The sequence below is a fragment of the Phoca vitulina genome, unplaced genomic scaffold (assembly GCF_004348235.1).
Source record: "Phoca vitulina isolate PV1807 unplaced genomic scaffold, GSC_HSeal_1.0 scaffold34, whole genome shotgun sequence".
In the NCBI taxonomy this organism is placed as follows: Eukaryota; Metazoa; Chordata; class Mammalia; order Carnivora; family Phocidae; genus Phoca; species Phoca vitulina.
This window is the reverse complement of record NW_022589737.1, coordinates 88,217-105,371: the sequence shown is the minus strand read 5'-3', so window position 1 is coordinate 105,371 and position 17,155 is coordinate 88,217. Positions and strand designations below refer to the sequence as shown.

The following is a 17,155-nucleotide window of genomic DNA, read 5'->3' as shown; positions in this document are numbered from 1 at the left end:
TCTAAGATATAGCCCCGTCTGCTAAGCAAACTAGAGTATCCAATTTCCATGGCATAAGCAGACAAGTAGGTCAAGGTTCAGAAAGAGTTAACTTTTATTAAGCAACAGATATCCTAGAAGATGCAGTAGAGCATCCATACAAAAGGAAATATATATATATACACACACATAGAGAGAGAGAGAGAGAAAGAAAGAAAACCCAAAGATGAAGAGAAAATCTTGAAAGAAGCCAGAGTGGGTGAAAACACCTTACCCATTAAAGAGAAGGAAGAAGAAGAAGAAAAAGAAGAAGAAATAGAACAAGAAGAACAAGAAGAAGGAGGAGGAGAAGAAGAAGAGGAAGAAGAAGAAGGAGAACAGACTTCTTGTCAAAAACTATACAAGCAAGAAAAGAGTGGAGTGAAATTATTAAAATGCTTAAGGTATAGGATATAAAATTCTTCCAGCAAAATTTTCCTTCAAAAGTGAAGAATTATAAACTTTCCCAAACAAAAATAAAAGGAACCCATTTCCAGAACACATGTCCTGCGAGAAATGTTAAAAGGAATCCTTCAGGAAGAAGGAAAATGATATAGGTCAGAAATTCAGATCAACATAAAAAAAGAGTGTTGGAGAGTAAATAAAGTGAAATAAATCTTTTCTCGTTCTTAATTGATTTAAAAGATAAATTTTAAAGCAGTAATAATAACAGAGCATTGGGAAATCATAATACATGGGTAAGAGAAATGAATGTCAGCAATGCCACAATGGGTGGGTGGGAGGGAGAATTAGGAAAACTCTGTTATATAAGGTGCCTGCACTACACATAAAGTCGCTTAGTGCTATCTGAAGATGGACTTCAGGCTAGTTTCAAATGTATATTGCAAATGCTAGGGCAGCAATTAAACAAATTAAGAAATATAATTGATAGGTTAAGAGCGGAGATAAAAGGAAATCCCAAAAATGCTTAATTCAAACCAGAGAAGGCAAAATAAGATGGAGGAAAAAAGCAAATGCAACAAATAGTAAACAGTTAAACATGGTAGATATAAATCCAATTACGTTAATAATTGCTTTAAATATGAATAAGTACATCAACTAAAAGAGATTGTCAGAGCGGATTAAAAAAAAAAAACAAGACCAAAGTATATGCTGTCTACAGGAAGCCTACTTTGAATATAAAGACGTATGTAGGTTAAACGTAAAGGGATAGAGAAACATATACCATGCTAATGCTAATCAAAAGAAAGCTGGAGTGACTACACTCATTTCAGACAAAGCAGATTTCAGAAGGAAAACCATCAGAGCTCTAGGTATTACATAATGATAAAAGGGTGAATTCTCCAAGAAGATCTAATAATCCTAAATGTATTTACACCTAACAAGAGAACATCACAATACATGAGGCGAAAACCAATGAAGCCAAAAGGAGAATCAATGCATGGAGTTAGCTCATTGCATGAGGTTTTTCTTGGTTTTCTTCTGGTCAATCAGATACTAGAAACACATGGCCTGTTTTTAAGGAAGCGACGGTTGAGCTGGGAGAAAAACAGCACATGCTAAATGATCCCCAGGGTGACCATGCTGGAACTGGGGAAGATCAGCTCTAGGCTTCATTAGTAAGCCTGTGTGCAGCAGGGTCCCCTGCCCTGGAGGTACTGGGCTTAGTGTGATGGGAAAATCGGGAGGCAGTGTTATCTGCCATCTGCCTCCTGGCCAAGTCTCTGCGGCCAGGAAATAGCTGCAGGGTGTGGACGACCAATGGAAGCTGAGCTCAACTTCCCTCCTGGGCTCCTTGCCTGGAGCATCAGTTCCTGAAAGTACAGATGGTGCTTTCTATTTTCCGAAAACATGAGGCACCAGCCTTGAAAGTGGGCTTCAATAAATGTGCCGAAACATACTTGTTGATGATGAAGACCGGAGCTTGTTTAAATGTGAGTTTACAGTTGGCACAACATTTTATCGCGTGAGCCCGAATGGAAATACAAAATCATGCTACTTTAAAACCATAGTTCATTCTGCATTTTAAAGAAGACAAATGGAAGGTTGCTTTTGTTGCTGTTATTTTTTGTTTTGTTTTTCGCTGTAGAAGTCCCCAAGCCCTAGCCTAGTCTGCAAGCTGAAGGGTAAGAAAAAGGGAAGGAACAATAAATGTAATAAAGAATGATCCATACAGGGTGCCTGGGTGGCTTGGATAGTTGGGCATCTGCCTTCGGCTCGGGTCATGATCCCAGATCCCTGGGATCGGACCCTGAGTCCGGATCCCTGCTCCGTGGGGAGCCTACTTCTCCCTCTCCCTCTGCCATTCCCTCTGCTTGTGCTCTCTGGCTCTATCTCTCTGTCAAATAAATAGATAAAATCTTTTTAAAAAATGATCCGTATAATCAATGTAAAGGGCCATCTCTCTGTGAGTGCAGGATAGTTCTACAACGTGCATGGTCTTTAAGAAACTGTCTCTTGTCATAGCATGGATAGGACCTATCCAGAGGGCAGCCATGGATACAAGCCTAAAGACTGAGCCCTCAAACTTTAATGTGCATGTGAATTACCTGGAGACCTTGTTAAAAGGCAGACTTTGTTTGATACACTAGTTCTTGGGGTTGCCTAAGACTGCATTTCTAGCAAGCTTCCAGGTGATGTCACAGCCCTATTCCACAGGTCACACTCAGCTATAAACAGACTCGGATGAAAGTCCTGGGAAGTCAGTCTCCACTATACAAGTCAGGCGAATTTCCGTAATGTTCAACAGAACTCAGGTCTAGGCCTTTCTCTACCTGAGTGAACAGATACTGAGGTCCCGCTCAGAATTCTTAAGTATTCAAGATGAAAGTGATAACGGAGTTCCAGTGTAATCCCACTTTTACAGATAGGGACACTAAGCTCCCGGGGGGTTAAATCATTTGTCCATTATCATGTAACTATTTAAGTGTACTGTCAGGATTCTAATAGTGGTTTTCTGATCAGTGTCCTTTACTTGCCGCACGTAAGATAGGAAATCAGCCTACAACAGAAGATACAGGGCAGGACATGGTGTGAACAGTGTAGGCATCAGCAAAGCTGGGAGGGAATATAAGGGATAATAAAACCAATGCAGGTTTAAAATGTACAAAAGATCAGATACAAGAAAATGCAGTATAGATATAATCATTTTAATATTAATACAATAGTATTTGGGGGGACATCAAACAGGTCATTTCCACTAGGATAGAGTATGTAGGACAAAGCTCAGAAACAATCATGGGGAATTCCTTTCTTCCTCATGGGCTGAGTGATCCAGGCTCAGGTCTCAGGCAAAGCTGCCTTTAAACCCACTTTTTTTAAACCCACACCGTGTCCTGTCCCCTTATCTTTATTGCAGATCAGAGCCCACTTAGAGGCCTCATGGGTTCAGGCCAGGACTGAAGATTTCATTATCACCTGCTCACTGAGATGTTAAATGATTCAGGAGAAACATCTGTCTCAAACAATGATGATTCAATCCAGTCCCTTAGGCAGTGAGAGGGAAGGCATGCCGTATTGGCTAGCAAAATCCAAACAGAATCAACCAAGAAGGCCCCCAGCAGTGCCATCTCTCACAGTGGACCCCTGGAGTCTCTCTCTTCGTGATCTTGAGGTTATACTGATCCCAGTATTGGCTTTCAACCTCCCCTCCAATTCTCCATCCCATCTTAGAATAGAAAATTGGATAGCTCACCTGTCTGGTCCTGATAAGTATATAAGATCAAAGGGAATAGATAAATATAATGCACAACATCCTCTTATTCAGGCGTCCCTAACATCAGTGCTGTACCCTTGAGTGTGGCGTGCACGCCACCTGTTTTTCATGTGGTCACTCTGGAAAACCTGGGAGGAACATTACTGCCTAAGAACACTTGAAATCCCTCCAAGAAAGGGAACAGGTTCTGGGACCACTGACGCTGGGCTGAGGGTATGCTGGGGAAGGTGGATCATCCACCTTCCACCCAAAGGGAACCTGGAACAGAGAGGCAAGGTGGGATGTGCGCATCCTTCACTCTGACGGCAAGAAACTGATAGGATCAAGGTAAAATACAAAAATAATACCACAGCAGGAGAGCATAAAGCAAAGAGCAGTAGCGTGGGAGAGACACTTGTTTTTCTGGACAGTGTCCTCAGAGGGCAAAGATGGAGGGGTCCACGGATGACTTGGTGAAAACAATAGCAGCTTTCACAAGCTCTTGCATGATGGAGGCTGTTATGAGGAGAAAACAAGAATTAGGGCTGAACAACCATGGTGAGAATAAATACTCTTCCCCCGAGACTCTCCATACACCTGCCTGATCACCTACCCTGACTCCTGGCTCCTGTCTTTCTTCAACACCTCTGACTTCGGTCTTCTTACTGCCCAGAGTCCCTTTCACCTTCTCTGGTCCCAGAAATACTCAACAGCAGTGAGATAATAAACCCCCCAGGAGTGAGAGCTCCTGTCCAACCCTATACTCAGCATAGTGCTGAGACAGTGAGGAGAACAAATGCCACTTCATGTCCTTCTCACAATTCACAGTCCCCATCCATGTCCCTTTCCCTCTTTACTCACCTCTCCTCTCCCCCAATTTAAGATCGCACCCTCATCTTACCAAGGAGAGGATTATCTGGGAGACCAGAAAAGGTCTGAACCAGGACGGTCAGGGGAGGGGACTATGAGAACTCCTCCCCAGTCACCTTCAAGCAGGCCTGGAGGCTCCGTGCCAGGGAAGATGACTAGCTTCCTAAGGAAGGAAGAAGAGGGGGTCTTAGCATTGAACTCCTACCTGCATGGATGTGAATCCAAGTTCTGGCCTTCTTTTCCAGAAGTTCCCACTCACCCTTCATTTGCTTAGCATTGGAATGCAGCCAGACCACTGCCAGGACTGTGGCCCAGCTTGAGGAATTTGCATCCTGTACAATAGACAAAGACTCCCCTGAAGCCTCCAAGTTGGAGCTGGAAGCCCCTCAAGGGGATGCAAACAGCTCCGCTCCCTCCTCACTCACTTTGCCCCAACCTGCTATTAAATGTGATGACCTGTTCTCTCTGTACCTCCTCTACTACTTGTATAATGCCAGGCCCTGAACGTCAGGGCAATAATCCCCTGAGTCTTTTTTTTTTTAATTTTTTATTGTTATGTTAATCACCATACATTACATCATTAGTTTTTGATGTAGTGTTCCATGATTCATTGTTTGTGCATAACACCCAGTGCTCCATGCAGAACATGCCCTCTTCAATACCCATCACCAGGCTAACCCATCCCCCCACCCCCTCCCCTCTAGAACCCTCAGTTTGTTTTTCAGAGTCCATCATCTCTCATGGTTCGTCTCCCCCTCCGATTCCCCCCCTTCATTCTTCCCCTCCTGCTATCTTCTTCTTTTTTTTTTCTTAACATATATTGCATTATTTGTTTCAGAGGTACAGATCTGTGATTCATCAGTCTTGCACAATTCACAGCGCTCACCATAGCACATACCCTCCCCAATGTCTATCACCTAGCCACCCCCTACCTCCCCCCCCCCCCTACCACTCCACCAACCCCCAGTTTGTTTCCTGAGATTAAGAATTCCTCATATCAGTGAGGTCATATGATACATGTCTTTCTCTGATTGACTTATTTCACTCAGCATAACACCCTCCAGTTCCATCCACGTCGTTGCAAATGGCAAGATCTCATTCCTTTTGATGGCTGCATAATATTCCATTGTATATATATACCACATCTTCTTTATCCATTCATCTGTCGATGGACATCTTGGCTCTTTCCACAGTTTGGCTATTGTGGACATTGCTGCTATAAACATCGGGGTGCATGTACCCCTTTGGATCCCTACATTTGTATCTTTGGAATCCCCTGAGTCTTAAGGTAGAAAAGTCTTAAGTTTTAAATCCAGCATAACCATCAGGACAGTGCTTAAAACTCCTACAACATCCCCAACAAGGATGACTAAGCTATGAGAAGAGAAACATGTGGATAATTGCTTTGTATTTTATAATGTATTTTCATTTGAATCTTTGCCAAACAAAAAAAGAGGAATTATCAATAATGACATTTTTAAGAGAGAAAACTGATTCACACAAAAGTGAAATGATTTGCCCAAAGTTAGCCTTCTAACAAATGACATAGTTGGGACTGGAGGCCCAATATTCTGATTCGAGTCATCCTGCTCACGTTACTTAAGAGAGAGTCTCTGCCACAGAACAGAAAATGGTCTCCTGTGAGTTTTCACCCATGGTCCCAACTTTTTAGTTTTTAGAGTCAACAGATCAAGAGAAATTGCTCTTTTATATCATGACCTTTGAACTTTGGAAACAGCTATCAAGTCTTCTCTGAGGAGTCCTGTTTCAATAAAAATTCTCAATTCCTGGGGCACCTGGTGGCTCAGTTGGTTAAGCATCTGCCTTCGGCTCAGGTCATGATCCCAGGGTCCTGGGATCGAGCCCCGCATCGGGCTCCCTGCTCCGCGGGAAGCCTGCTTCTCCTTCTCCCACTCCCCCTGCTTGTGTTCCCTCTCTCGCTGTCTCTCTCTGTCAAATAAATAAATAAAATCTTAAAAAAAAAATTCTCAATTCCTGGGGCACCTGGGTGGCTCAGTAGATTAAGCATCTGCCTCTGGCTTAGGTCATGATCTTAGAGTTCTGGGATCGAACCCCACATCGGGCTCCCTGCTCAGCAAGGAGTCTGCTTCTCCCTCTCCCTCTGCCCTACCCCCCAGCTTGAGCTAGGGCACGCAAGCACGTGTGTGCTCTCTCTCTCTCTCCCAAATAAATAAATAAATAAATCTTTTAAAAAATTCCCAATTCCTTTAATTTTTCTTTAAGAGGACTGCTCATGTCAAACCAGTAAGAATCCCCATGCTTGATCTAGTCTAGAAACAAACATCAGAGTGGTTTTTAAAATGTATCTCCTTAAAGAGTGTTAGGCTGAGCAAAATAAGTCAATCAGAGAAAGACATGTATCATATGACCTCACTGATATGAGGAATTCTTAATCTCAGGAAACAAACTGAGGGTTGCTGGAGTGGTGGGGGCTGGGAGGGATGGGGCGGCTGGGTGATAGACATTGGGGAGGGTATGTGCTATGGTGAGCACTGTGAATTGTGCAAGACTGTTGAATCACAGATCTGTATCTCTGAAACAAATAATACATTATATGTTAAAATATATATATATATCTCCTTAAATAGTCATACCTGGAGGTCAGTGTACTAATGAATTTCTATGACCACAGCCCAAAATATGTAATATGCACAGATCTTCTGACAACCTGTTGCCTTCCACTGATCATAAATCACATCTACTGGTCCCCCTGAAGTTGGTGGTCACCTTAAATCTCCATGTGCAACAGTTCTTAAGTCATTTTGCTTCTAATCTCTACTTATATAGTTGAGGATTTAGAACCAAAAACAGTATTTTGATTCCTATTAAGTCGTATATTTTTTTCACAAAATATTGCAAGTCTTTCATTGTTCAAGGTCTTTTGGGATCTCGATTTTCTCAATACCCCATCTCCCAGTTTTGGCAAATTTACAAATAGGAAAGCATGGGATCTGAATCTTCATTGAAAATATAAACCTCCAGAGAATTCAGAGCCCAGTGGCTCTAAAAATCTGTTTTAAGTTTCAGTGCAATGAATTTTAAATGAGTTTGTTCTCAGTCCATACACTCATCATTTAAAAAATTCAAATTCCTTACTGAAATTCAGGTACACCAGGATTCCTGACTCCCTGGATTTATTGGCCCAGTTACCATTATCAAAGAAGGAAATGTTAGTCTGACTTGTCATTGGTTTCCCAATGAAACCAAGTTAGAATGTCATGATTCTTGTATCTTCTTCCACTTTTTGATAAATTATCCTTTAGTTATTTGTTCTAGAATAGTATTTTTCAACAGATATATAATGCTAAACACACATACAATCTTAAATGTCCTAGTAGCCACATGTGAAAATATAAAAATAAACAGTTACAATTATTTTACTAATATGTTGTATTTAACCTAATATATTCAAAATATCATTTTAACATGTAATCAATATAAAAATAATTATTGAGAATATTTACATTCCTTTTTTTTACATTAAGTTTTCACATAAGTGAAATCAGCATGTGTTTCACAATTATAGCACATTTTAATTCACTTAAGAATTTGGCTCCTCATTTGCATTAGCCATATTTCAAGTGCTCAAGAGCCACATGACTAGTGGATACTGTAGTGGATGATGCAGTTACAGGGTCTCTGAGGTTTATTTAACCACCTTTCACGTTTTGAAAATTCAGAATGGCACCCATCTTTCAGGCTTTTGGCATTTTGTCCTTATTTAACAATTTCTCAATTAGAAGATTTGGTCAGTTACCTTGAGATTGTGGAATGTAATCTGTCCTCGTCAGCATACTTAAACACATTCGAAATAACTAGGTCATCCCTATTAATACTTCCCCTATCCTGACTTCAGTGAAATTTGGATAATTTGTGGACCACATCCTTTGTTTTGAAGAGAAGAAATGTGGGTCCTGAAGACAGTTCTAGAATGTAATCCAGCTCTGCCACAGATTGCCTGGCTAACCTCAGACACATTATTATAGTTCTCTATAAACAACAATATGAATAGGATTTACCTTACTTAATTATGGTGATGAATAAATAAGTAGATGTTAAGTGCTTAGCACAGTTTCTGGCACAGAGTAATTGCTCAAAAAATATTAGATGATGGGCAGGGAATATAAAGTGAGAGAGGATGCTTCCTTTCCCTTTGTCATCCATCAACTCCCACCAACTAGGTTATTAGTTCCTTGTTCTTTCTGTTCTAACATACAAAGAAAAACCTTCAACCTCTGTTTATTAGAAATTAATTTAGTTTATGGCCTCTTCTATTCTCCTTTCTTAGATAAATAATGATTCAACCAAATCTCATTACTGACCCCAACCCCTCAAAAACATGCATTCTCCTTTTTTCTTCTCTGAATCTTACCTTGACAGGGACTGCAGCCAGTAAGTCTTCCAAACTTTTACCTAGGATCCCAGCCAGATTTTCATCCAGATACCAGGAACCATCTGCATTCTGGAGGGAAATCAGCTGCACAAGATGATTGTCTCCAAAGACTTTGGGGAAGAAAAAAAGAGAGGATGAGAAATTAGGGAGCTACTGACCCCTTAGCATACCTGAGAAAGACAGATCTGACTTCAGAGACAGGCTATTGCAAGAGTGAAGAGTGAAGCAGGTCCTACCAAGACACCTGTTTAGTCCTTCCTCTGTTTTCTCTGTGACAATGTAGGCCACCTGAGTGGTACACTAACTCTAGGGGTGCTACACTTAAAAATTTAGCAATAAGAAAATGATAATGCTGCTTAAAGTTTTATCCAGTCCTATTAATGGGCCTGAAAAAAACTTGACATATATTAAAGAATTCTAGACCAATATAGCTTGAATTTTAATTTTAAAAAATTTCAAAAGAAAACCAAAAGAACAGAACAGATCAACAAAACTAGGAGCTGGTTCTTTGAAAGAATTAACAAGATTGATAAACCCCTGGCCAGACTTAACAAAAAGAAAAGAGAAATGACCCAAATCAACAAAATCATGAATGAAAGAGGAGAGATCACAACCAACACCAAAGAAATACAAACAATTAAAGGAACATATTATGAGCAACTATATGCCAGCAAATTAGATAATCTGGAAGAAATGGATGCATTCCTAGAGATGTATCAACTACCAAAACTGAACCAGGAAGAAATAGAAAACCTGAACAGACCTATAACCACTAAGGAAATTGAAGCAGTCATCAAAAATCTCCCAAAAAACAAAAGCTCAGGGCCAGATGGCTTCCCAGGGGAATTCTACCAAACATTGAAAGAAGAATTAATACCTATTCTTCTGAAGCTGTTCCAAAAAACAGAAATGGAAGGAAAACTTCAAAACTCATTTTATAAGGCCACCATTACCTTGATCCCAAAACCAGAAAAAGACCACATCAAGAAGGAGAATTACAGACCAATATCCTTGATGAACATGGATGCAAAAATTCTCACCAAAATACTAGCCAATAGGATCCAACAGTACATTAAAAGGATTATTCACTACGACCAAGTGGAATTTATCCCTGGGCTGCAAGGTTGGTTCAACATCCGCAAATCACTCAATGTGATACAATACATTAATAAAAGAAAAAACAAGAACCATATGATCCTCTCAACAGATGCAGAAAAAGCATTTGACAAAGTACAGCATCCTTTCTTTTTTTTTTAGTATCTTTTTTTTAAATTTTTTAGTGTTATGTTAATCACCATACATTACATCATTAGTTTTTGATGTAGTGTTCCATGATGCATTGTTTGTGCATAACACCCAGTGCTCCATGCAGAACGTGCCCTCTTTAATACCCATCACCAGGCTAACCCATCCTCCCACCCCCCTCCCCTCTAGAACCCTCAGTTTGTTTTTCAGAGTCCATTGTCCCTCATGGTTCGTCTCCCCCTCCGATTTCCCCCCCTTCATTCTTCCCCTCCTGCTATCTTCTTCTTTTTTTTTTCTTAACATATATTGCATTATTTGTTTCAGAGATTCAACAGTCTTGCACAATTCACAGCGCTTACCAGAGCAAATACCCTCCCCAGTGTCTATCACCCAGTCACCCCATCGCTCCCACCCCACCCCCGACTCCAGCAACCCTCAGTATGTTTCCTGAGATTAGGAATTCCTCATATCAGTGAGGTCATATGATACATGTCTTTCTCTGATTGACTTATTTCGCTCAGCATAATACCCTCCAGTTCCATCCACGTCGTTGCAAATGGCAAGATCTCATTCCTTTTGATGGCTGCATAATATTCCATTGTATATATATACCACATCTTCTTTATCCATTCATAGTACAGCATCCTTTCTTGATCAAAACTCTTCAGAGTGCAGGGATAGAGGGTACATACCTCAATATCATAAAAGCCATCTATGAAAAACCTACAGCGAATATCATTCTCAATGGGGAAAAACTGAGAGCTTTCCCCCTAAGGTCAGGAACACGGCAGGGATGTCCACTATCACCACTGCTATTCAACATAGTCCTAGAAGTCATAGCCACAGCAATCAGACAACAAAAAGAAATCAAAGGCATCCGAATCGGCAAAGAAGAAGTCAAACTCTCACTCTTTGCAGATGATATGATACTTTATGTGGGAAACCCAAAAGACTCCACCCCAAAACTGCTAGAACTCATACAGGAATTCAGTAAAGTGGCAGGATATAAAATCAATGCACAGAAATCTGTTACATTTCTATACACCAACAACAAGACAGAAGAAATAGAAATTAAGGAGTCGATCGCATTTACAATTGCACCCAAAATCATCATATACCCAGGAATAAATCTAACCAAAGAGGTAAAGAATCTGTACTCAGAAAACTATAAAATACTCATGAAAGAAATTGAGGAAGACACAAAGAAATGGAAAAATGTTCCATGCTCATGGATTGGAGGAACAAATATTGTGAAGATGTCAATGCTACCTAGAGCAATCTACACATTCAATGCAATCCCTATCAAAATACCATCTACTTTTTTCAAAGAAATGGAACAAATAATCCTAAAATTTGTATGGAACCAGAAAAGACCCCGAATAGCCAGAAGAATGTTGAAAAAGAAAAGCAAAGCTGGCGGCATCACAATTCCGGACTTCCAGCTCTATGACAAAGCTGTCATCATCAAGACAGTATGGTACTGGCACAAAAACAGACACATAGATCAATGGAACAGAAATGGATGGATAAATAAATCAATGGAACAGAGAGCCCAGAAATGGACCCTCAACTCTATGGTCAACTCATCTTCGACAAAGCAGGAAAGAATGTCCAATGGAAAAAAGACAGTCTCTTCAACAAATGGTGTTGGGAAAATTGGACAGCCACATGCAGAAGAATGAAACTGGACCATTTCCTTACACCACACACAAAAATAGACTCCAAATGGTTGAAAGACCTCAATGTGAGACAGGAGTCCATCAAAATCCTAAAGGAGAACACAGGCAACAACCTCTTCGACCTCAGCTGCAGCAACTTCTTCCTAGAAACATCGCCAAACGCAAGGGAAGCAAGGGCAAAAATGAACTATTGGGACTTCATCAAGATAAAAAGCTTTTGCATAGCAAAGGAAACAGTCAACAAAACCAAAAGACAACCGACAGAATGGGAGAAGATATTTGCAAATGACATATCAGATAAAGGGCTAGTATCCAAAATCTATAAAGAACTTCTTAAACTCAACACCCAAAGAACAAACGATCCAATCAAGAAATGGGCAGAAGACATGAACAGACATTTTTCCAAAGAAGACATGCAAATGGCCAACAGACACATGAAAAAGTGCTCAACATCGCTTGGCATCAGGGAAATCCAAATCAAAACCTCAATGAGATACCACCTCACACCAGTCAGAATGGCTAAAATTAACAAGTCAAGAAATGACAGATGTTGGCGGGGATGCGGAGAAAAGGGAACCCTCCTACACTGTTGGTGGGAATGCAAGCTGGTGCAGCCACTCTGGAAAACAGTATGGAGGTTCCTCAAAAAGTTGAAAATAGAGCTGGCCTATGACCCAGCAATTGCACTACTGGGTATTTACCCCAAAGATACAAATGTAGGGATCCGAAGGGGTACGTGCACCGGGATGTTTATAGCAGCAATGTCCACAATAGCCAAACTGTGGAAAGAGCCAAGATGTCCATCAACAGATGAATGGATAAAGAAGAAGTGGTATATATATACAATGGAATATTATGCAGCCATCAAAAGGAATGAGATCTTGCCATTTGCAACGACGTGGATGGAACTGGCGGGTATTATGCTGAGCGAAATAAGTCAATCAGAGAAAGACATGTATCATATGATCTCACTGATATGAGGAATTCTTAATCTCAGGAAACAAACTGAGGGTTGCTAGAGGGGGGGGGGGGTGGGAGGGATGGGGTGGCGGGGTGATAGACATTGGGGAGGTATGTGCTATGGTAAGCACTGTGAATTGTGTAAGACTGTTGAATCACAGACCTGTACCTCTGAAACAAATAATACATTATATGTTAAAAAAAAAAAGAAGAAGAAGAAGATAGCAGAAGGGGAAGAATGAAGGGGGGAAAATTGGAGGGGGAGATGAACCATGAGAGACTATGGACTCCGAAAAACAAACTGAGGGTTCTAGAGGGGAGGGGGGTAGGAGGATGGGTTAGCCTGGTGATGGGTATTAAAGAGGGCACGTTCTGCATGGAGCACTGGGTGTCATACGCAAACAATGAATCATGGAACACTACATCAAAAACTAATGATGTAATGTATGGTGATTAACATAACATAATTAAAAAAAAATAGAAGTAGTTGCTAATTAGTTCACAAGAACCAGAAGCTTAACACTCCTGGGTAATTTTTCTCTCTACTCTGTTAAGAGGCTTTGTAAGAGAGAAAGGTTGAAGCTGGAATATTCCAAGTTGGGGAGGCCTAGGGAACTAAAAAAAGCGAGAAGCTACTCTGTGACTAACATTAAGAATTTTCTCATGATAACCCTGTAAGGTGAGTATTTGTGCAGCTGAGGGAGAAGTGACTTAATTTACCTAAAACTCCACAGTAATTGGGAAAACAGAGATCTGACTCCACCTGAGACCTTGAAGCCCTCTCTTTAACTAGCAACCTAAAGAGAATGAATAAGTAGAGGGTAAATGGCAAATAAGATGTATAAACGATTAAACAACTGTATACCACAAACTCTTGCTACAAAGATTGGAGACTAGAAAGAAGCTGCCTTTAAGCCAGTTTTAGTAGAAAAGGTACTTCTTGGTGACAAAATGTACTTTGACTCAATATGTCATGTATATGAGAAGCCCAGCTTTTGGAACACAAGGTAATGACCAAGAATACCCTTTGGTGACAGAACGGAAGTCATTAGCCAGCATCAGGAAGATCTCTTTTCAAACCCAACTTGTAAAAGGCTGACCAGTGCAGCAGGTGGCCCAAACAGGGTGGCAGCAGAGTTCTGCAGGGGGAGGCCCCCAGCCTGCTGAGATGACAATGTTTAACCAGGGCTTGACCCAGACTCTGCTGGCTACGTTTCAGGGTCCTATACCATAGACTAATCTAAGGCTGACCCTGGCAAACATAGAGACTGGACAAATCTCACCCTCTGCCTGACACTTTTCAAACAGATTACCTCCTAGCTAGAGAAAGCCAAAGGAAGTAGAGCGTGGAAGATTAGTTCGTCGGTCCCACAGATCAGAGAAGAGAACTGAGGCCCATCTCACCTGTACAATGAGTTTCAAAGTTGGTCCTATTGGTGGGAAAATGAGCCCTTTCCATCTGAGGAGAGGCCTTTGGGAGAAACATGCGTTTCTTCTTTAGTCTATGACCAAGAGCATGGGGTTTGTCTAGTCCTACACAGGTGAGAGACAAACATGGGTGAGAAAAAGTCCCCGGAAAGATGCTTACCTAGAGCGCACAGGTCCTTGCTAACCATGGGCTTACAGGGTTTGCAACCATCCTGCTGATCTGGCATACCCACATAACGACTGGTCCGTGTGGGCTGAGATGCAGGGAAAAAGTAGGAGGACTTGGCATTTGGAAGAGCTGAAAAACACCAGTACAGACATTAAGACTGAGGCTCCTCTGCTCTCTGCTATTGGCAAAGGGCCCTGAGAATGTGGGACTCCATGTCTGCCTCAGCCACCACATTTACTGAGCATTTTTTTCTTCTCCCATGAGCCCACCTCCTACATACCCCCTCACCACCTGAGCCCTTCCTACTGTGTCCTCTGGAACCCTTGATACCTGACAATGATCTTTCCTGCATCTTTCCTTTCATTACAGGAGGCTTTTTCCAACTACTTGTCTTAACTTAAAAACTAATTTTTTTCTTCCAAAAACTGTTCTCACTCTATCCCTCTCACAGGGTGCTCTCTCAAGGTACTACAAAGCCCAAGTACCCAGGTTTGGAAGGTGGGATTGGCAACCTCTTCAGTCCCAATTGTGGCATCCAGCTCATTACCGCTCCACCCTCACCTGGATTGCCTTCCTCATATTCTTAATGCTATCAACCTCCAACCTCTCTGTCACTTCCCATTATTCACTAAAGTATCAGAATGCTAGTTTCTAGACTTGCGCTTCATTGCAAGGCCTGCCATCATCTGGAGAGATTTCGGTACCCTTGTAGATAACCTATCCAGCACCCTCATTCAAAGCTTCTTGACTTCCTCAAATCAAAGGGCTTCAGCTTCCATTCTATTTCAGTCACTCCCTCCCAAGCCAGAATCTCATTATCCAGCAAAACTGTTCCACCTGTCAAAAACAAATTGGGAGAAAACACACACACACACACACACACACACACACACACACACACAATAATCTTACTTTTTAAATATGGTCTCCAATTTTTGCAGCCTTCTAACTCAGAGATCTGTCTTTTACCTGGCCTTTGACTTCATCTGGATCTCTCAGTCTGTGTCTCCTCTGCTTTTTCCCTACGATCCACTTCCTTCTGTCTTTAGTCTCTTTTCTATTTAGCTTCAATCCCAGGTCCCACACTTCACCACTCTCTTACCAGTCTCTCCAAGTATCTGATTTCCTTTTCATCACACCCATCTGGCAAAACCCCAACCTCGAAAATGAGTCAACACTCTGCCCCCTTTGTTCTTCCACCAAAGCTGCTGAGTCCTGCTGAAATGAATCACATGGGGTATGCTTCCCTTTGCTAGTTTAGTGCCACTAAAAAAGTCAAGGTATCAAAATTAAACTGGACTGTCAACACTCCCTGGCAAATGCCTTATTTCTCCCTGGGAATTTCACTCTCCAGTTGTCCATGGAGCTACTGCAAACCCTTTCCTCAAACCCTCTATTCTACCACTTCTTGTTTCATACTCATTAGTGAATTTTGCTGTCTCTTTCACTAAAACTATTGAAAACCTGGGGCGCCTGGGTGGCTCAGTTGTTAAGCATCTGCCTTCGGCTCAGGTCATGATCCCAGGGTCCTGGGATCGAGCCCCGCATCGGGCTCCGTGCTCAGCAGGAAGCCTGCTTCTCCCTCTCCCACTCCCCCTGCTTGTGTTCCCTCTCTCACTGTCAAATAAATAAATAAAATCTTTTAAAAAAAAAAAAACTATTGAAAAAAACCTATCAGACAGAAACTCCAAGCTCTTGCCTCTCAGCCTGTGAACTAGAACCGAATCCTACCACCTTTCCTCCTCTTCCTGGCAACAGTGGGAGAGTGTCCTAATACTTGTCCTGTTACAGGCTAATCCTTCCACTGCTGCTCTGTGGGTCATCTTCTCTTCCTCAAACACCCGTTTCAATTAACTACCCTTTTCCCCTCCCCAAAAATGTCAACTCTCTCTGCTGACACTCTCCTACTGGTGTTACAACATCCTCAAGTCTCTCCCATTCTGAAATTTTAAAGAGATATAATAAACACACAAAAATCCACCTCAACTCTACAACTTCTATACATATCACTCTCTATTTATTCCCCTTTTCAGCTAAATGTTTATCAAAAGTGTGTATACGCTCATTTCCCACCTCTCTTTCTCTTTAACATTCTGTAATATGGATTCTTTCCCAATCTAAGCCAATGAAATTGCTCTTGATTACATTAACAAGAACTTCTTTGATAGCAACCCCATCATCCCCTTTCAAGTTTTTACTTTGACTTGTCTGCAGTATCTGATACTTTGGTAATTCCCTTTGTTATATCATAGTTTCCTTTGTTTTGAATATGCACTCATTTCTTTTCTTCCTACTTCATTCCTTTTTTATTCTGGTTTAAGGAATGCTCTGCTACCCATCCCTAGATACTGGGTTTTCTTCAGTGTTTCAATCTCATCCCCCTTTCATCTCACTCTATACCTGCCCCATGAATAATCTCAACTAGTCTCCTGATTTTAGTTATGACCTAGATGTTAAATATTGCCAGGTGTGTATCTTTATCCCTGAGCTCTCCTCTGAACACCAGCCCACCTATTTGTTTTTCTACTGGACATCTTCATGTGCATATTCCATAGGGATCTCAAGTTCAAAATACTCAAAAATAATTCAACATACCTTCTAAAATTGCTCCTATACTTTTGTTACTTTATTTAAATAAATGATACCATTATACACGCAGTTGTCTAAACAAAACTCTGGGCTCACCTTGAAGCCTGCCTCTACAACTCACATCACAT

The 17,155-nt window shown here is 41.3% G+C and overlaps 1 protein-coding gene across 8 annotated transcripts in view; it reads right to left on the bottom strand.

Annotated features, from left to right (window-relative positions):
* Window positions 1-3,113: 3,113 nt before the first annotated feature.
* Window positions 3,114-17,155, bottom strand: part of VWA5A (von Willebrand factor A domain containing 5A) — a 33,227-nt gene continuing 19,185 nt past the window's right edge. For 5 of the 8 annotated variants that reach the window (XM_032426329.1, XM_032426333.1, XM_032426331.1 and 2 more), the window contains exons 16-19: window positions 14,430-14,567; window positions 8,937-9,067; window positions 4,749-4,875; window positions 3,114-4,189 (exon numbers count right to left, since the gene is read on the bottom strand). In XM_032426329.1, the coding sequence (XP_032282220.1) occupies window positions 4,110-4,189; window positions 4,749-4,875; window positions 8,937-9,067; window positions 14,430-14,567 (476 nt within the window). In that variant the 3' untranslated portion in view covers window positions 3,114-4,109. Of the gene's footprint in view, window positions 4,190-4,286; window positions 4,707-4,748; window positions 4,876-8,936; window positions 9,068-14,245; window positions 14,313-14,429; window positions 14,568-17,155 lie in introns of those variants that run through there. The other 3 variants (XR_004302035.1, XR_004302036.1, XM_032426334.1) reach the window with 3 other exon arrangements.